The 21459-nt window shown below is 42.9% G+C and overlaps 1 protein-coding gene across 4 annotated transcripts in view; it reads right to left on the bottom strand.

Moving 5' to 3' along the window:
* The window catches only part of fcho2 (FCH and mu domain containing endocytic adaptor 2), a 369466-nt gene that overhangs the window by 224288 nt on the left and 123719 nt on the right, over positions 1-21459 (bottom strand). For all 4 annotated transcript variants that reach the window (XM_060913479.1, XM_060913478.1, XM_060913480.1 and 1 more), the window contains exon 2: positions 15046-15137. In XM_060913479.1, coding sequence (XP_060769462.1) covers positions 15046-15137 — 92 coding nt within the window. The remainder of the gene's footprint in view (positions 1-15045; positions 15138-21459) is intronic.

Below are 21459 nucleotides of genomic sequence, written 5' to 3'. Positions count from 1 at the left end.
TTTGGACACCCCTGCTTTAGCGTTTATAAACTTCTAACAAACGTTTTCAGTAAGTGCTGACAAGCTTCTTATGCCTCTCGATTGGAATCTTTGCCCATTCATGTGCAAAAGCCTCTAGCTCAGTGATGTTTGATCCCACCAAAATCCCACCAAAGATTTTCAATCGGATTTAAATCTGGTGACTGAGAAGGCCACTCCAGGACGTTCCAGGATCTTTTTCTCAACTAAGCTTTGGTTGACCTGGAGGTGTGCTTGGGATCATTGTCTTGCTGGAAAGTCCATTGATCACCAAGGTTTAATTTGTCAACAGAAGGCATCACGTTCCTCTTTAAAATGGCCTGGTATTTCTGGGAATCCATGATGCCAGGTACACAATCAAGATTGCCAGTTCCTGCCTCAGAAAAACAGCCCCACATCATCAATGACCCATCTCCATGGTTGACTGTGGGGATGGTATTCTTCTGGTCATAAGCCTGGCCTTTCGCACGCCAGACATACCGCTGGTCCATATGTCCAAACAGTTCCAATTTGGTTTCATCAGTCCATAGTACTGTAGTCTGTAAACCCTGTAGTCTTACCCAAATTCCTCCTGGCATATCCTAGTCGAATTTTGATGTTCCTTGTGGTCAAGAATGGAGTGCGTCTTGGAGTCCAGTCATGAAATCCTTGTTTATTCACTGCACATCTTATAATTGCCACTGAAGCACTTGTACCAGCCTTCATGTCATCCTGTAGGTGTCTTGCACTCGCATGGGTTTTTTTTCTTAGTTGTCCTGACTAAGTGGCTAAGGGCCCTTGAGGAAATTTTGGGCTTTCTTCCATGGCCAGGCAGGTTTGCAGCTGTTCCATAAGTTTTAAACTTCCTTATAATGCTCCCAATGGTGTCTCTTGGAATGTTAAATTTTTTTGGAAATCATCTTATACCCAAGGCCCTTTAGGTGTGATGAAATAATCTCCTCTCTCAGCTTTTGTGGAAGCTCCTTTGTCTTTTCCATGATTGCAACTGACCTTGAATACTTTCATGGGTGGGGTTTATATATGCAATCGCAAATGAAGGATCATTATAGAGTTCCCAAAGGCTTAATTATGTTTCAACTCCACTTTAGGCCATAAAAACTGTCAGAAAGCTTTAAAAACAACATTATTACCAGGGTTTTTTCTAGAAAAATTTAGTATGAGGGCGCTCATCATGGCGAGGGAGCGACGTCGGGGGGGGGGATGGTGCCGGTTGTAACCCCCGCCATGCAAAGCCTTTGAAAAATGCTCCAATGGGACATACTGAGGCTATCTGAGAGGGAAATTGTAACAAATTGTCTGTCAACATTGAAAAAGAAAGAAGTAAGGCCCAAAAAAAAAAAAAAAAAAAAAAAAAAAAAAGTGTGTTTCCGGTAACATGAAATACTAAAATAAGGTCGGTAGGTAGGAAAGGGTTTTTTTTTTTTTAATTTTGTTCGAAAAAATTAACACAAGTAAACATCTTACAAAATAGTATTTTGGCACAGAATCCTTTATACCACACATCATAATAAAATAAGTGTTTTAAATCTTTAAACGAATAAAAAAAATATATATCGCGAGAGTTCGAGTTATGATCTACGGAAGCGATATTTCATGATATTTTCATGTAATAACGTGAAAACACCTTATCAAGAAATAACGTGAAAATAACGTCCTAGGCTAGGCTACTTCCATTAAAAGCAGACGGCCTAGCCTAGCCTACTGTAGAACTTGGGTCGAGCAAAAACATGGCTGAATCCTGAATGACTCCTATTTGTATAAATAGGGGACTACATAGGCGGCAAAATGTAGTGTTTTTCCCTGCCATGGAAGTGCACTTGTATACTGAAAAGGAAGCAATTTGCATTACAGCCTTGAATGAGGATTCAAAATGGCGGCTCGGCTCAGTTTATGGAGGAGGGCTGATAGAAGTGGCGAAACATTTTACTTTTTATCGTTTCTTTCACAACTTGAATGCCTTGAAACAAAAAATTATGACAAACTAACGCCGCTTACACTAAAATATCGAGGGAAATTTGTAATAAAAACTTTACGGTCGGCAATTTCGACGCGGAAATTCTCGATCGGTCGGGTTACCGGAAACACACTTTTTTTTTTTTTTTTTATTTGGCCTAATCTTCTTCTGCCCCGGACAGTCTTTGGCTTTCTTCCGCTTTGTGCCGCGGGATGACATCTTTAAATGCCCAAGTGTCAACAAAAACAACTCGCGAACTACTTCTGTCAAAAGCTCCCGCGCCGGTGGGTGAAAGGTCATTCAGTCTCGAGAAATCTCGCGCTACAAGTCAGCTGACCTTGTATGTAACCCATGTCAAATCTCGCGAGAGCAGCCGCGACAAGTAAACAACTAAACAACATGGCACCTCAGTCTGGAAAACGCCAATTCGGATTGTTTTTGCACCGTCTGGCGGTGTATCTACTATGATTGGAATATTTTTGGAGCAATTATAACGTATTTGATGATCAGACACATTGTCACGTAGTGTTGCTGGGATGTTTTCACGGAGTCGGTAAGGGGGCGCACGCCGAGAGTAAGAGGGCGCAGCGCCCCTGTTCCCCCGTTTAGACAAAAGCCTGATTACATAGGGGTTGAATAACTGTGACATGGCTATCTTAACAAAATATACTGTTATACACAAATACTACATCATGCATTTTCTGTGTTGATTTTATGTATCACTCAACTCAAAGAAGTCATCCAAAGCAGAATCTTGCTCTTTGAAAAAACTTTGATAAATCCTTAAAATCTTTGGGGGGTTGAATGTTTCTGACTGCAACTGTATATATATGCGCACTACACCAAGCCCACTCGCATCTGGATAGAGGGAAATGGCACAGTGAGGATCTTCTTCTTGGACTTCGAGTGCCTTCAACACCATCCAGCCCCTATTGCTTCAGGACAAACTGAACAGGATGCGAGTGGACCCCTGCCTGGTCACCTGGATCTCCAGCTACCTCACCGACAGGCCGCAGTACATCAGGCTGAAGGACATCACGTCTGACACTGTGATTAGCAGCACTGGAGCACCCCAGGGCACAGTGCTGGCCCCCATTCTCTTCACCCTGTACATCGCAGATTTCTGCTACAACTCGGAGCTGTGTCACATTCAGAAGTTCGCCGATGACACAGCCATCGTTGGGTGTATCAGTGATGACAGAGAGGAGGAGTATAGGAGACTGGTAAGGGATTTTGCCAGAGACCGCCCCCGATCGGGCTGGAACATATCGCATAGTGGTAAGTGTTCAAGGGGATACATATCACGCTTTGGTGGATTCTGGTTGTAATCAGACCTCAATTCACCAACACCTGGTGCAAGGTGAGACATTGGGGAGAGCACAAGCGGTGAAAGTGTGTGCACACGGGGATGTTTCCAATTATTCCTTAGTGTCTGTCTGTATTCTATTCCGGGGCCAAATGCATAGAGTAAAGGCGGCGGTTAATCCTTGTCTCACCCACTCGTTGATTCTGGGTACTGATTGGCCAGGGTTTAAAAAGCTGATGGAATATTTAACACGTAGTGGGTCCTGCACTAGTGGGTCACAGGAAGATCCTGGTGTGGCGTTGACTGGAGAAACTGTCATCGAGCCGTCTACGTCAGCACCGTGTCAGAGTGAGGAGCAGCCCGCTCCTCCTCCCTCTCTCGGGGATTCCATTGAGGATTTCCCATTAGAGCAGTCACGAGACGAGACTCTGTGGCATGCATTTGACCAAGTGAGAGTAATCGATGGTCAAACTCTTCAGCCAAATGCGGCACCAGCCTTCCCTTATTTTGCTATTATTAAAGATAGATTGTACTAAGTGACACAGGACACTCAAACTAGTGAACAAATAACCCACTTGTTAATCCCAAAGAGCCATAGGGAACTCGTATTCCATGCGGCTCACTTTAATCCCATGGCTGGACACTTAGGGCAAGATAAAACACTAGCCCGAATAATGGCCCGGTTCTATTGGCCAGGGATTCGTGGGGATGTCCGTCAGTGGTGTATGGCATGCCGTGAATGCCAATTAGTAAATCCCGTGCCCACTCCAAAAGTGCCTTTGTGCCCTCTCCCTCTAATCGAGACCCTGTTTGAGCGAATTGGGATGGATCTCGTCAGGCCATTAGATCGGTCGGCACGAGGGTATCACTTTATTTTAGTTCTGGTGGACTATACAACACGATATCCGGAAGCAGTGCCTCTCCGCAATATCTCAGCAAGCAGTATTGCGGAAGCGCTCTTCCGCATCATCTCCCGGGTCGGGATTCCGAAAGAAATCCTGACAGACCAAGGCACTTCGTTTATGTCACACACACTGCGCGAACTGTATGGGTTACTGGGGATTAAGTCTATCCGCACCAGTGTCTAGCACCCACAAACGGATGGCTTAGTGGAGCGTTTTAACCAAACCCTCAAAAACCTAATCCAGAAATTCATAAGTGAAGATGCACGTAATTGGGATAAGTGGCTCAATCCCCTGTTATTCACAGTACAAGAGGTCCCGCAAGCCTCCATGGGGTTTTCTCCATTTGAATTTGGGCATAAGAAACATGGCATTTTGGACGTGCTACGAGAAAACTGGGAGGAGGGACCTTCGCCTAGCAAAAACGAAATTCAGTACATTCTTGACCTGCACGCAAAACTCCACACCCTCACACACCTAACCCAGGAGAATTTGCGGCAGGCACAAGAACGTCAAATCCGGCTGTATGACAGGAGCACGTGCTTTAGATAGTTCACACCAGGAGACAAAGTACTCGTATTATTGCCTACATCAAGCTCCAAATTAATCGCCAAGTGGCAAGGGCCCTTCGAGGTCACATGGCGAGTCAGGGATGTCGACTATGAGGTGAGGCAAATGGATAGAGGACGGGGCATTGCAAATCAACCACCTCAACCGATTAAAACGCTGAAATGATGGGGTCCCCGTGGCGTTGGCATCGGTAGTCCCAAAGAAGGCAGAGCTGGGGCGGGAGGTGAAAAAGATAACATCTCGAACCACTCTGGTCCCTTGTGGAGACCACCTATCACCGGCCCAACTCACGGAGGCGGCCAAGTTGCAAAAGGAATTTTCCCGATGTGTTCTCACCCCTTCCTGATCATACCCACCTCATAGAACACCACATCGAAATGCCCCCAGGGGTGGTAGCGCGTAGACGCCCTTACCGCTTGCCTGAACACAAAAAAAAGGTGGTTTGGGAAGAACTCATAGCCATGCTCAAAATGGGCATAATCGAGGAGTCCCACAGTGACTGGAGCAGCCCAGTGGTCCTGGTTCCCAAGACCGAAGGATCGATCCGGTTCTGTGTGGACTATAGAAAGGTCAACGCGCTATCTAAATCTGACACATACCCAATGCCTCACATTGATGAGTTGCTTGATTGGTTAAGCGCTGCCTGCTTTTATTTGACACTGGATCTAAAAAAGGGATATTGGTAGATCCCCTTGACTCCTCTATCCCGAGAGAAAATGGCCTTTTCCACACCGTTTGGATTACACCAATTTGTCACGCTCCCTTTTGGGTTCCTGGGGGTGCCCGCTACGTTCCAACGGCTTATGGACAGGGTCCTCCCCCCTCATGCTGCCTACGTGGCCGCATATCTGGATGATATAATAATCTACAGCCATGATTGGCCGCAGCACTTGGAACACCTAAGGGCCATTCTAAAGTCGCTGAGGCGGGCGGGCCTCACAGCTAACCCAAAAAAGTGTGCAATTGGGCGGGTGGAAGTACGGTATCTGGGGTTCCACTCAGGTCATGGGCAGGTGCGTCCCCAAATTAACAAGACTACAGCGACTGTGGCCTGCCCAAGACCAAAAAGGAGGTGAGACTGTTCCTGGGGCTGGCTGGCTATTATCGTAGGTTTATACCTAATTATTCAGATGTCACCAGCCCATTAACTGACCTCACTAAAAAGGGGGCTCCAGACCCAGTCCAGTGGACAGAGCAGTGCCAACAGGCTTTCTCTGAGGTAAAGGCTGCACTGTGTGGGGGGCCACGTTTGCACTCCCCTGACTTCTCTCTCCCCTTTATTTTGCAGACTGATGCATCGGACAGAGGGCTGGGGGCCGTTTTGTCTCAGAAGGTGGAGGGTGAGGAGCGCCCCGTGCTGTACATCAGCGGTAAACTCTCGATGCATGAAAGCAAGTACAGCACCATTGAAAATGAGTGTCTTGCCATCAAGTGGGCAATCCTCGCTTTCCAATACTACCTGCTGGGGAACACTTTCACTCTCTGTTCAGACCACACACCCCTCCAGTGGCTCCACCGCATGAAGGATGCCAATGCGCGGATCACCCGTTGGTATCTCGCCCTACGGCCGTTTAAGTTCGAGGTGGTCCACAGGCCAGGGGCACAGATGGTGGTGGCAGACTTCATGTCCCGTTGGGGGGTCAGCTTCAGGCCAGATGGCTGCCGGCCTAAGTTGGCCAGTGGGGGTATGTGGCAGTGGGGGCGTGGCCAAGCGCAGTTTGTGAATGGAGGGCGGGGTTGGGGAAGTGGCCAAGTCATTACACCTGCTGTCAATTAATGTGCATGGGCGTGTGTTTGTTGCAGGGATGGAGCATAAAAGGAGGGGGAGAGCAGAGAAGAGGGACTCTCTCCTGACAAGAATGCATGTGCACGCGTGCGGAGATCAAGATAAAAAGCTATATTTATATGCAAAATAAAGTTTGTAAGAACTTCAGTTCCCGCCTGCCATGCTTCTGCTTCTGTACTCCACCCCCATCAGGGATTCACGACACCGCACTTTCATAAATTCTGATCTTAGTCTTTGTGATTTTCTTGTTGTACCAGATTTTCTTCAATGTTTTGAAGGCTTTGTGAATTCCGTATGGCAGTTCTGGTTCAATGGAGCCATTGCTAGCTATTGTTGAGCCTAAGCAGACGAAACTCTCAGGATTTCCCCATCAACATTGACTTATCACGTGGGAATGGTTGTTGACTCATGTATTTGTAATACACATGACTTGGGTCTTGCCAGCATTGATGCAGAGGCCTGCTTTCTTGCAGTGAAGAGTCAATTGTTTCTTGCAGACTAGCCTCGGAATCGTCAAATATGCCGCGATTGCCGGCATAATCTGCATCAGTCACATGCTTTGCTAAATTGCTGGGTTTCACAACCACCTCATTAGTTCTTCAAAACTTTAGCTGGTGGTCTATCAAAGCTCAGTTGACAAAGCGTTTGAAGGAAGAAGGTGCATTGCTCACATGAAAAATGCCTTACACTTGCATTGTTTTAGGTTGTTTGAATCAAGCAAACCGTGAAACTGAAAAGTTTCTTCAGGGTTCCCCGTGAACTAATCAAAAAGGGTGAACAAACACAGGATTTCACAAAAAAAAAAAACAGAGAAAGGTAGCTTTTGAACCTCTCATTGAAATCGAAGGGAGCAGAGTCAAAGCATGCCCGAGTTTGCAGTGATCACTTCGTGAAAGATTTGTATATCCATCTTAACTATGTTGCTTGTGTTTTCCAAGTGCTGTTCTTTTCTTGCTGTATGTCATTATTTCTGGTACTTTTTTTTTTAGTCACAAATTGCTCAAGTGCCCAGCTGTTTCATTGTTTACTCCTCACAAAGTCCATATGCATGAAGGTCACAACAAAATTCTTACCCAGCCATACAGTTACAATGCACCGTGATCATTTCTCCGTCTTGTTTAACTAAGATCCAGGTCTTTAAAGGGGTTTCTCATGATCTTTGTAAACAATTTACCTGAGAGATAAGGGCAAACTGTAGGTACAGCACATCTCCACAATTACATTTCCCATAATTCCCTCACTTCCTGCCCTGGACAATATCCGCTTCATCTCATCTTTCACTGTGCCACATCAATCGTGACGCAAGCTCACCATGAATTTAAAAAGCCAGCGAGCCCCAGTCTTCCTCCTCTTTCGGCTTTTTGGCTCTTTCAGATAGGCGTGTTTGGACGCAACTTGCTACACTCTCTGCCTCTCTGGCGCATGCGCCTCACACTCTCTGCCTCCGGTTATCTTCTGGCTGGCACCACAGACATGCCTCGCTACTCTGGCTCTTTGTCTTAGATATGTCAGAACAATTAGAGAGAGAATTTTTTTTTTAGAGAATTTGTAATTACTTTCATCCAAGTCAAAAGTTTACATACACTTGGTTAGTATTTGATAGAATTGCCTTTGAACTGTTTAACTTGGATCAAGCATTTTGGGTAGCCTTCCACAGGTTTCTCACAATATCTTGCTGGAATTTTGGCTCATTCCTCCTAACAGAACTGGTGGAGTTGAGTCAAATTTGCGGGCGTTCTTGCTCATGCACGCCTTTTCAGTGCCATCCACAAATTTTCTATTGGATTGAGGTCAGGGCTTTGCGATGGCCATGCCAATACCTTAACTTTGTTGTCCTTAAAGCAGATATGCAGAACCTTTATTTTTAAATAAATTTGAGTGGATAGTATCTCCATCCTTGACTCTTGGATGCTGCATAAATAAGAATAAAAAAAATATTTTTGAGAGTTAAAATCAACCACAAAGTTGGCATTCGAGCTGCCCCGCTGAGCTAGTCATGCCCGAGTGCGTGACGTCACAGCGGTAACTGGTTTTAAGGCCAAGGCTTTTTACAGCTATAGACGAAAAAGTCATATAAATAAAAATTTATGGTGAAAATAAGAAATACTGTTACCTACTTGCTCAACTAAGACTGATTTGACTTCATTGATTGTGGGTTGACTCTCATTAAAACAGGATAGGTGTTATAACTTATGCATCATACATGTACATGCATGCATTTTCACTGATAAAACGTAAAAGGCTAATTAAATAATCAGATGAACTGAGACAATCACATTCTAAAGCAAATTAAATAATCTTATACCGGTAACTTAAACACACAATACAAGTTACATGTATTAATCTAAATGCAGGTAAACAATGTGTTGTGCGTTTTTTTGTTTTTTGTTTTGAAATCTAAATGAGAGTCGGAGCTTACCCGTCTGTGTTCTCGCTTCTTGAAGGCCGATATTGTGGCCGATTGTTTTGAAGCAATCTGACTTTCAGTTGTTCGTTCGGTTCTCCGTTCATTCACTTTTTCCACGCAAGGGCGAGATGGCAGCAATATCCAGTTTAGAAATAAGACGGCTGGCCCACTCATTGTCTATTTTGTCCATACGGAGTACTCCGCCATTACTGCTCGGCTCAGGAAATTACTAAAACCCGGGACGGAATGTCACCGGTTTTAGCAAACAACCACGAGGAGGTCACTGCCCGAGCAATGTGTCACGTCACGTTCTGTCCCGGGTTTTAGCAACAACCCTTGGTTCACTCCGGGAGGACTGGTGCAACTGAACTTTGCTCTTTAAAAAAATAAATAACAAATACTTTCCTTTTCTTGTAGTTTTCTTTTTCTTTAAATTGTTGATACTGCACCCTCTTTCAATATGGGCTTATAGCCAACGCTCCTCAACAGATCAGAGGTCTCGTACGCATACATGTCAACCTATACAGAATGTCCGTATTTTATACGGATTTGATTCAATAAACGTAGTATACGGGCGTACAAATAAAGTTATACGGATTCCTTAAAAAACCTTCAATATTTATTTAGAGCTATAATCAATTCCCATGATGATAAAAGAGCGCATAACATTTACAAACGTACTGTACACCACAGAAAGCACAAACAGCCAGTAAAGAGTCTTATGAAATCGCGCGTTGTGGTAGCGAGACTTCGTTCCACTTTTGATCATGCGCACACCGCATTGCGAGAATCCCACCAACCCGGAAGTAACTTTTTGTTTGAAACGCGTATTTCCACCTGAGCGACTTTCACTAGCGACTGAAAAGATTCTGAATGGGCACTCCGGCAAGATCAACACAGACACTTGCTGTGACATGCAGCCTCGTGAGGTACTGGTGCAGACTGCTAAAAAAAAGCTGTCATGGAGTACAAGTCAGAACATTAGAGTGACACTGTGTTTTTGTTGAACATTGGAGCTTTGTATTCATTCTGAAGGTTTATTGTTATTAATATTGAATAAAAAGTAACTTGGATATATCATTGTTAATTATCATTCAAATTTTAGGTAAATAATTTTAATTTGCATCTTATATGGATTTTATAAGGGAAATACGGATTTTGGAGGACGGTTATACAGGTTTGATTGACCAAAGGTTGACATGTATGCGTACGAGTCTTCAGTAAAATGTGCAGAGCAGAGGAGAAACCACTTCATAGGCTCCCAATGTGCCCGTGAATTTCTCGCAAAACGCATCCAAATCTTTGCAGTTTGAACATTCTTGGATCATGAATGCAACGTAAATCCACCTTCTGTCATGTTGCTGGTGGGTGCAGCAACACATCTACGTGGCATGGCGATAAATTAGCTCAAAATGGAGGACCGGAGTTGCAGTCAGCTTGGCGTTTTAGTATAGCGGAAATAGTGATGAGACCGATAGACTTCCTGCTGTGACGTTACGGATGTCAAGGTCACTCAGACCACTACCTATATAAATCACTTTAATCGTAAAAATTACTGTTAGCGCTTAAAACTATTCCTGTGCCATTCTTGAGGTCTCAAGGCATTTATAAATGAAAGTGAGGCCATGGCTCTGCATATGCACTTTAAGCCACTTTGCAACAAATTTAGAGGTATGCTTGGGGTCATTATCCATTTGGAAGACCCATCCACGCCCAAGCTTTAACTTTTTGGCTGATGTCTTGAGATGTTGCTTCGATATAGCTACATAATTTTCTTTCCTCATAACGCCATCTATTTTGTGAAATGCACCAGTCCCTCCTGCAGCAAAGCAGCCCCACAACATGATGCTGCCACCCCCATACTTCATGGTTGGGATGGTGTTCTGAGGCTTGCAAACCTCCCCTCCTCCAAACATAACGAAGAGTATGACCAAACAGTTACATTTTTATTTCATCAGACCACAGGACATGTCTCCAAAAATTAAGATCTTTGTCCCCATGTGCAGCTGCAAACTGTAATCTGGCATTTTTATGGTGGTTTTGGAGCAGTGGCTTTCTCCTCGCTGAGTGGCCTTTCAGCTCATGCCGGTACAGAACTCGTTTTACTGTGGATAGTGATACTCTCTTACTTATTTCAGCCAGCATCTTTAAAAGGTCTTTTGCTGTTGTCCTGGGGTTCATTTGCACATTTCACGCCAAAGCACATTCATATCTGGGACACAGAAGCCATCTACTTCCTGAGCAGTATGATGGCTTTGTGCTACCATGGTATTTATATTGGCATATTATTGCTTGAACAGATGAATGTGGGACCTTCAGGCATCTGGAAATTGTACCCAAGGATGAACCAGACTTGTGAAGATCCACAATTCTTTTCCTCATGTCTTGGTTGATTTCTTTTGATTTTCCTAGGTCATGCAACGAGGCCCTTGTGTTTGAAGGTGTGCCTTAAAAAATACATCCACAGGTGTGCCTCCAATTAACTCAAATGAAGTCAATTAGCCTATCAGAAGCTTCTAATGCCAAAACAACATCATGTGGAATGCCCCAAGCTGTTTAAAGTCGAAACTGACAAAAGTAATTAAAAAATTTCTTTAAAAAACAAAAACAAAAAAAACCACCTTCTGACTATTCTGACATTTTGTAAATTAAAAATAAATAAAAATTAGGGACCCTAACTGACCTAAAACGGGGGGTGGGGGGGGGTTCTCAATTTTACTGTCAGACATGGAGGGGGAAAAAAATAAGTTTGTGTGTCTTTTTCTAAACTGTATGTAAGCTTCTGGTAGCAACTGTAATAATCAGAGGGATTTTTTTTGAGAATTTTTAATTACGTTCATCAGTTTCGACTTTAAAACAGCTTGGAGCATTCCACATGATGATGTTTTGGCATTAGAAGCTTCTGATAGGCTAAGTGATATCATTTGAGTTAACTGGAGGCACACCTGTGGATGTATTTTTAAGGCACATCTTCAAATACAAGGGTCTCTTTGCATGACATCATGGGAAAATCAAAAGAAATCATGACTTCTGATCATTGTTCTGATGGAAGATCCGATGACGATCCAGTTTTAGCTTCCTAGCAGAGGTAGACAGATTTTGATTTAAAATGTACCCTAACAAGGTTTCCAAAGCCTTGAGGAAAAACAGCCCTACATTACAGAATTTCCACCATATTTTACAGTTGGCATAGTGTTCTTTTCATTATAGCCATCATTTTTTTTTTTGTAGTAGCATTTCACAAACTTCAGGTGGTTACGTTTGTCATTAACTGACAGAAAAGGCTTTTTTTCTCGCATATCTTTTAAATAATCTGTTGGCATGGAGGTGGCGTCTGATGGTGGTTTTGGAGAACTGGATATGCCAAGATTTTGCTTTTTCTTGCAATTCACCAACCGTGATACTTGGGGATTTTCCCCCTCCTTCACCATCCTCCTCAGTGTGGGGGCAAAATAAACTTGAGTCCTCTTCCAAGCAAGTCTGTAACAGTTCTAGTTTGTATCCACTTTTTATTCTTGCTCTAAGAGCAGAAACATGAATTTTTGTGCAAGTAACCTTTTTTTTGTTAATAAATAATGATTCCGAGTTATTAAGGTCAACACACTTCTCCCTCATTTGGTTTGTGTTCTCTCTCATCTTTCCTATGCTGATGGATGGATTAAGGGAATGGGGCCCATGTCACCTCATATTTTGTACCACAGTTAATCATGAAGCCATGGATTACAGCTTGAAATCCACTCCACTACACACTCCAATCAACTCAATGTACAATTTCAATGGGAAACATGCTTCAGTTACAGTGTGTTCACTATAATTTCCAGGGGTGCCAATAATAGAGGCACATGTTTTTGTTGAAAATAATTACTTCTTGATGAGGGACTTATTTTTCTCTGAATAAATTTATTTGAAGGCTGGATTTTTCTCATTTTTCCAGTGCAAGATGAAGCTACTGCACCAAAAGGTGGATTTTTATAACCCTTTTTACTAATCTTTACAAAGGTTTCCAATAATCATGGAGTGACAATTTTCTTGATTTTGTCCCATAATAGATTTGAAATGAAGCAAATAAGATGTGACTGAGACTTTTTTTGATACTTTGATGCAAATTTTTTTGCAGTCAGTGACCACCTAAAATATGGAACCCATGGACATCTCCAAATGCGGAGTTTCCTCCCTTGAGGTGCTTTGCCAGGCCTTTACTGCAGATGCTTTCAGTTGCTGCTTGTTTGCGGTATGTTTTGGGTCATCCACCTATACTGTTAAGTGCCAACCTAACAGTTTTGCAGCATTTGACCGAATCTGAGCAGAAAATATAGCTCTATGCACTTCAGAATTTATGCTGCTACTTCCTTCACCAGTCACATCAATCAACACCAGTGACAGCCATACATGCCCATGTCCACCATGTTTGACAAATGGTGTGATGTGCTTTGATCATGAGCCCTTCCTTTCCTTCTCCATACTCTCTTCTTCATTCCAGTACAAGTTACTCTTTGTTTCATCTGCCCAAAGAATCTTGTTTTACAACTGGGCAGGCTTTCCAGCAAAGTCTAATTTGGCCTTTTTGTTCTTGAGTGTTACTAGTGATTTGCATCTTGAGGTAAAACATGTGTATTTACATTCATGAACATCTCTTGATTGTAGACTTCGACAATGTTGGGCCTAGAGTGCTCTTGACTCGGCGTGATGTTGTGAAGGGGTTTTTCTTTCCAAAAAAGGGAAAAAAAAAAAGTTCTATGATCATCCATTTCACTTGTCTTCCCTAGTCTTCCAGGCCTTTTGATGTTGCTTAGCTTGCCAGTGCATTCCTTCTTTTTAAGAATGTACCAAATTGTAGATTTGGCCACTCCTAAAGTTTCTGCCATCTCTGTTATAGGTCCCTTTTGCTTTTCCAGACTATGATGGTGTCCTTTACTTGCATTGACACCTCTTTGGACCACATGTTGAGAGTTCCAGTGAATAGCTGCCAAATGCAAACTCAACACTTGGAATCAACTCCAGACCTTTTCTCTCATTAGCTTATCATAAAATGAGGAAACGGGCCTTATCTGGCCATGAAACTGCTTATTGGTCAACTGTACAATTAAAGCTTATGAATGTCATCATGAACACAAATATCATGGCAACACTGGGCTTTCAATGATTTCTTTGAACTGTTCTTTTTCGGTAGTAAAATTATTTTACAACATTCATCTAATAGAGGAAAAAAAATAATTTGGTGACAAGTTTTTCATTCATTTTGGCTTTCCCCCCCCTATTAATGATGCATGTTGTACAATCACTCCGCCACAGAAAAAGAACAGATAAAGTTACTGAAAGCCCTTTTTTTTTCCATGATGAAATTCATGTCTATGTACGTAAATCTGTGACTGCAAGTGTGTGTGTGTGTGTGTGTGTGTGTGTGTGTGTGTGTGTGTGTGAGAGAGAGAGTGTAGTTTTGAAATTTTCATTAGGTTTGTATATTTATTGCATCTTTCAATTTGCTTGTTTTTTTTTTTCAGTTTAGTTAGTTTTCCAAGTGCATAGGTAATTTTATTTTATTAACTCTTTTTAATGATCTTTACAAGGGGTACCAATAATAGTGGAGGGCACTGTATACACACACACACACACACACACACACACACAGTACCAGTCAAAAGTCTGGACACACCTAATTCAATCTTTTTTTATTCATTAAAAGAGGCTTCATATCTTAAAATAATGACAGACTGTCATTTCAGTTGTTGAATAGGGCGATTTACTGTTTATCTCAAATGCATTAAGAAGGCAAGAAATTCCACTAATCAAAGTTTGACAAGGCACACCTGTTAACTGAAAAGCATTTCAAGTGACTACCTCATGAAGCTGGTTAAGATAATGTCAACTGTGTGCAAAGCATCAAGGTAAACAGTGGTTACTTTGAAAAATCTAAAATATGAAGCATTGTTTTAATACTTTTTTGTTTCCCACATAATTCCATACATGTTCCATGTGTCATTTTATAGTTTTGATGTCTTCAGTATTGTTCTAAACGTAGAAAACTGTTGAAATACAGAAAAACCTATGAATGAGTCAGTCTGCCCAAACATTTGATTGGTACTCTGAGTGTGTAAAAATTACCTTTCTCGAATGAAGTCTGCAAGCTCCTTGCTGGATATCTGGCCATGTTTCATGTTATGGTACAGGACATCAAACCCATTATTTCTCTCACCCTACAAAATAAACAAAAATAAACCAGAGCATCAGCGACGCAGTAGCTCACACAGCCATACCATGAGAAACCAAACTCGTTTACAATTAGCCAAGTTGTTCATAAGAACAATTAGATCTTCCAAACAAAACAACCTGAATCAAAATCCATTGAAAACTCAGTGAATAGCGATTTTCCTGAAAGTTCATTAATTGGCCTAATTAGCAACTTGCTAACAAGAAATCACAAAACCAGGGAGTAACTTTTGTGCAGACTGATTAGAGCTTCCAAACAAAATCAGAATCAAAATCAATTGAAAACTCTGAGAGGAGTAGCAATTTTTATGAACTGTGGATAGATGGACAGCGTGTGATGGCAATAGCTCTTCGCCCTACAGTCGGTGAGGTAAAACACATACAGCAATAGTATTGATATACCAAAAAACCTAATCACTGAGGAGTTTTATTAATTTATCTATAATGAAAAAAATCTGGTTCCAAGCAATCCACTGTCTCATTCATCAAGCCAATCATACAAAGAGTTTCATTTACAACTCCAGTTTGTGAATTCTGCTGAGGGGAGATGGTTTTAAATTGCGTGAGACAATATACAAATACAAAAGCAGAACTGCTGTGCAGCAAACAATGCTGCACAGCTCCAGGGCCACAGCTCAATCCCTAACTGTCTGTGTGTTCACTGGATTCCACCAAACATCCAAAAAATAAATAAATAAACTAGACCAGACAATTCCCCGGGGGAAATTGTGAGAGGATGCAGTGCGCGAAGCAATTCGGTCACGCATGTTTGCTGGCCGTGAATGCGTGACCTGCAATGATGTTTCAATGCAATGATTGTGTGTGTGCTTGAGACAGCAGCCCCCCGCACTGCTCCCAGTCGGCATGGCAACGGGCCTGAGAAAGCACAGAGTGACACAAAATCTTGTCAATTTTTGGCTGATTTTTGCTCAGGATCAGGCCTCGAACAACGACAAATAACTCGACAACGAAAGCAGCTATTCACAAAATTCTTTCACAGTGAGCGCTAGAAGGGTCTCCTGAATAAACTGATGTAATTTTTTGTCTGTAGTGTTAAAAATGAGGACACTAGAGCGAGTTAAAAATGAGTGACTTTTCTGTCACGTTTATAATGGGTGTCAATGAGCTAAGACACACAAGGTCTTGAGTTTTCTGCTATTTTTTTTACTAAGGAGCAGGCCTCGAACAATGACAAATAACTCGACAACGAAAGCAGCTATTCACACAATTCTTTCACAGTGAGCGCTAGAAGGGTCTCCTGAATAAACTGATGTAATTTTTTGTCTGTAGTGTTAAAAATGAGGACACTAGAGCAAGTTAAAAATGAGTGACTTTTCTGTCACGTTTATAATGGGAGTCAATGAGGCCTGTCGGCTGCCCTCTTCTCAGTTTGAGGCTTCTCATTCAAAAACTGTAAATGGGCAATTCCATGTAAATGTCAACCTCACCATGCAAAAATAAAGCAACATGTAATTCATCAAAACCACTCCCAAAGATATCACCTAGGCCTGTATTTTACAGATGTGAATAAGTTGAACCAATTTGTCACAAGAATCGTTCCCTTCGCCTTAATATGTCAGTCTTTCTTTCTTATAATGTAAAACCCAAGCTAAAATCAACTTTGATCATGTACAATTCTATATTATTGCCACAAGCCACAGAAATGTATGCTAAAATCCACAAAACAGCAAAACAATAGCCATCCTACATATTATTTAAGAACTTTGATAGTTTTAGCTGATATTTAGAGAGTTTTTCAAAGGGTTATGGTGGTTAAATTGCTGATTTTCTAAACATATGCCATGTCTATTTCAGACGCGTCACATCCATAACGGAATTTCGTCACATCCATAACGCTGACTTTTCCTTCCGAAACTCTGCATGAAATACAAAATATTTTAAACAAAGATTTTTTAATATTCACCTTGGACCCCTCTATCAAATGCATATCTCCATTTCGACATTAGGTTTACAATTTCACAGAGTTTGATAAAAATGTACAGTCACCCAAGAAAAGTGATACTTTTTCTGTCACATCCATAATGCATCTTTTATTGGCATTTTCTGGCATGCCCTAGATGTACTATAGGATTTGTTCTTGTTCTATCACTTCTCCAGTATGGTACAGGTTTAAAATATGCAACACCTGTTTAAATACTGGGAGACAATAAAACATGCACTGGGTCATTTGTTGGCATTTTGAGTTCAAGTGTCACGTCCATAACGCTGGAATTGCTCAAATCCTATCATTTAGGTAGACACATTGTGTGAATCAGGACAAGTTTTACTACTACTTTTGAGAAAATCATGTCTGTAGAGTGAAATTTGTGGCTGAAAACACAGTTTAAGCGAGAAAGTTTGAGCTTTTTTTTTCAAGCTGTCTACACTCTAAGTTAACGAGCTTCACTGGTGTGTAACGCAATAGACACCCATTCAAAAGCCGGATTTTCTCCTGGAACCCACATGGTGTTTGAGCCGGGACTGATCCGAAAGTGTAGAACCTAGCAGAAAAGTTGAATGCCAGATCCACAGAGGAGAAGTTTTCTTACGTTTTAGAGTTTGAATCACGTCTCTAGGTGAAAGCATGCCAGAGCAGCGGATGTTTGAAAAAGTGCTTTTTTTTTTCAATTAATTCCATAGAAATGAATGGGGTTTTTTTGGGCGATTTTTTCACGACTACGTCGCGAAAAAATCTTATTCTGTAGAGAAAAGTAATAGCATAGCGAGTCCGATCGAGCCGCACGTTTTGATATATTGTTTGTCTGTGTGCGACGTACAGTTATTGAGTTATTCGAAATTGAAATTTGCGTAGGAATAAGAAGATTAAGAAGAAGAAGAAGAAAAATACGTAGAAGAACAATAGTTGCAGTGCTTTGCTGTGCTGCAGCACTGCATCCTAATAATAATAAGAAGAAACACGTAGAAGAACAATAGTTTCAGTGCTTTGCACTGCAACCTATGGGCTCCCCTAGGGGAGCCCATAGGTTGCTGTGCTGCAGCACTGCATCCTAACTAGACAATTCCCCTGCGGGAAATCGCGAGAGTGATGCAGTGCGTGAAGCCATGCCTCTAGGTGAAAGCACCACCCCAAAGGCAGCATGAGATATGAGGCAAGGTGAAAGGACCACCCAAAAGGCAGCATGAGATAAGAGGCAGAAGTCATTGACCCTAGTTATAGTGCCCCCTAGCGGTCAACTTGTCCCAATGTTTTCGTGGGCCTCTGTGGAGGGGTGAGGCATAGTGCCACCAAGTTTCGTAAAGGTACGCCAAAGGGCGGCCTCTCGGCCGAGCACACTGCCAGTTACGCGTCTGCGTGGCCAAGGTTGATAGGCAGCCACGGCCAAACGCTCATGAAACCCTAAACACCGGGCAAGTGTCTTGTGCAGCTTCGTCCCAAGAAGCCATCTACCAAGTTTGGGAGAAATGGGTGAAAAATTGAGGGAGGAGAAGCAGCATGATTGATTTGCACATAACTCAAAATGGCGGGAAAACTTTCAGGGTTGAAAATGATGACATAGGGTCCGCTGGAATCGGCAACGGCCAATGATTCCAGCGATACCCAGGTATTGAAAATTGGACCAACGGTTCAAAAGTTACAAACAGAAATGAACCAGCGACTTAGAGCTGTGGGTGCAACTTTGATTGGCCGCCACGGCCCCACGCTTACGAAATCCTGAACAGCGGGTAATTGACTTGTGCAGCTGAGTCCAAAGGTGCCATCAACCAAGTTTGGGAGAAATGGGTAAAAAAATTGAGGGGGGAGAAGCATTTTAAGTGATTTTCACAAAATGCAAAATTGCGGGAAAACTTTCCGGTGTTGAAAACTTTGTCAGAGGGTGCGCTGGATTCGGCCTGACCCAAGGAGTCCAGGGATACCAAGTTTTCGAAAATCGGACCAACGGTTCCAAAGTTACAAGCAGAAACGTACCGGCGACCTGCACCCGCGAGTTTGAGCAGTTGGTGGCGCTAGAGAGTTAAAGGCAGTGACTTGAAACTTGCTGAGACAAACCTTGAGTGTGTGAAGAAACAGTGTGCAAAATTTCACGACGTTAAGGGGTTGCCATGGAGACGCAGAGGGGGGACGTGTGTAGATTTCCAAAAACTCCATAGAAATGAATGGGAAATTTACCTGAGACTTTGAGCCTTTGGTGGCGCTAGAGAGTTGCACAGAGTAACGTACAAAACAACAGCACACCAAGCCCGATCGAGCCGGACATTTTGATGTATTGATTGACCTTGTGCGATGATGGAGACGCAGAGGGGGGGCGTGTGCACTTTTCCAAAAACCCCATAGAAATGAATGGGAAATTTACCTGAGACTTTGAGCCGTTGGTGGCGCTAGAGAGTTGCACAGAATAACGTACAAAGCAAGAGCACACCAAGTCCGATCGAGCTGCACGTTTTGATATATTGAGTGACCTGGTGCGATGAAGGGTCACCGAGTTACACGCAATCCAAAGTAGCAAGGAAAGATGAATAAGAATAAAATCAAAATGGCGGGAAAAGTAGGCGGGCGGAAGATAACGTCATAGGATGCGCTGGATTCGCCTTGGGCCAAGGATTCCAGGGATACCAAGTTTTCAAAAATCAGACCAACGGTTGAAAAGTTACAAGCAGAAATGTACCTGGGACTTGAGCCGTTGGTGGCGCTAGAGTTTTTGACAGAATAACGGGCAAAGTAATAGCACACAGAGTCCGACCGAGCCGCACGCTTTGGTATATAGCTTGCCTGTGTGCGATGAACGGTTATTGAGTTATTCGCAATCAAAACTTGTACGGAAGATGAATAATAACTAGACAATTCCCCTGCGGGAAATCGCGAGAGTGATGCAGTGCGTGTAGCCAGGCCTCTATGTGAAAGCACCACCCAAGAGGCAGCTAGTTTGCCAAGAAGTCCATAGAAACGAATGGGAAATTTACCTGAGACTGTGAGATGTTGGTGGCGCTAGAGAGTTTAAGGTGGTGAGCTGAAACTTGCTGAGATGAACCTTGAGAGTGAGAAGAAAGGGTGTGCGAAATTTCACGACGTTATGGGGTTGCTATGGAGGCGAAGAGGGCGGAGTGTGGAGGAATCTAAAAACTCCATAGAAATGAATGGGAAATTTACCTGAGACTTTGAGCCGTTGGTGGCGCTAGAGAGTTTCACAGAATAATGAACAAAGCAAGAGCACACCGAGTCCGATCGAGCCGCACGTTTTGATATATTGCTTGCCCGTATGCGATGAACGGTTAATGAGTTATTCGCAATCAAAAATGTGTACGGAACCCATAGAAATGAATGGGATATTTCGGGTGATTTTTTCGCGCCCTACATATAGCGCCCCCTAGTGGCCAGTTTGTCCCAATTTTTTTGCTGGCCTTTGTGAACGGGGGAGGCATAAAGCCACGAAGTTTCGTTAAGGTACGCCAAAGGGCGGCCGAGATATGAGCAAACTTCCTGATCCGCATCTGCGCGGCCAATTTTGATTGGCTACCACGGCCAAACGGTCCTGAAATCGCAAACACCGGGCAAGTCTATTATGCAGATTAGCCCCCAGAAGCCATTGACCAAGTTTGGGTGAAAGTGGTTAAAAATTGAGGGAGGAGAAGCAGAAAGACTGATTTTTGCATAACTCAAAATGGCGGCAAATGTTTCATGGTTGAAAATGACATCAAAGGGTGCTATGGACTCGGCACGGGTCAGGGATTCCAGAGATACCAAGTTTTTGAAAATCGGACCAACGGTTCAAAAGTTACAAGCAGAAATGTACCAGCGACCTAGAGATGCGGGCGCAATTTTGATTGGCCGCCACGGCCCCACGTTAATGAAATTCTGAACACTGGGTAAAATTATTGTGCAGCTGTGTACATTGGTGCAATTTACCAAATTTGGGAAAAATGGGTCAAAAATTGAGGGATGAGAAGCATTTTAAGTGATTTTCACAAAATGCAAAATTGCGGGAAAACTTTCCAGGGTGAAAAATTTTGTCAAAGGGTGCCCTGGATTCGTGCTGGCCTACTGAGTCCATGGAAACCAAGTTTTCGAAAATCGGACCAACGGTTCAAAAGTTATAAGCGGAAACGTACCGGCGACCTGGACCATCGAGTTTGAGCAGTTGGTGGCGCTAGACAGTTTAATGCAGTGACTTGAAACTTGCTGAGACGAACCTTGAGTGTCTGACGAAACAGTGTGCAAAATTTCCCGACATTAAGTCGTTGCTAAGGAGACGCAGAGGGGGACGTTAGAAGTTTTCCAAAAACTCCATAGAAATGAATGGGAAATTTACACGAGACTTTGAGCCGTTGGTGGCGCAAGAGAGTTACACACAG

This window comes from Neoarius graeffei, chromosome 28 (assembly GCF_027579695.1).
Source record: "Neoarius graeffei isolate fNeoGra1 chromosome 28, fNeoGra1.pri, whole genome shotgun sequence".
Taxonomy (NCBI): Eukaryota; Metazoa; Chordata; class Actinopteri; order Siluriformes; family Ariidae; genus Neoarius; species Neoarius graeffei.
This window is presented reverse-complemented; position numbering and strand designations above follow the sequence as displayed.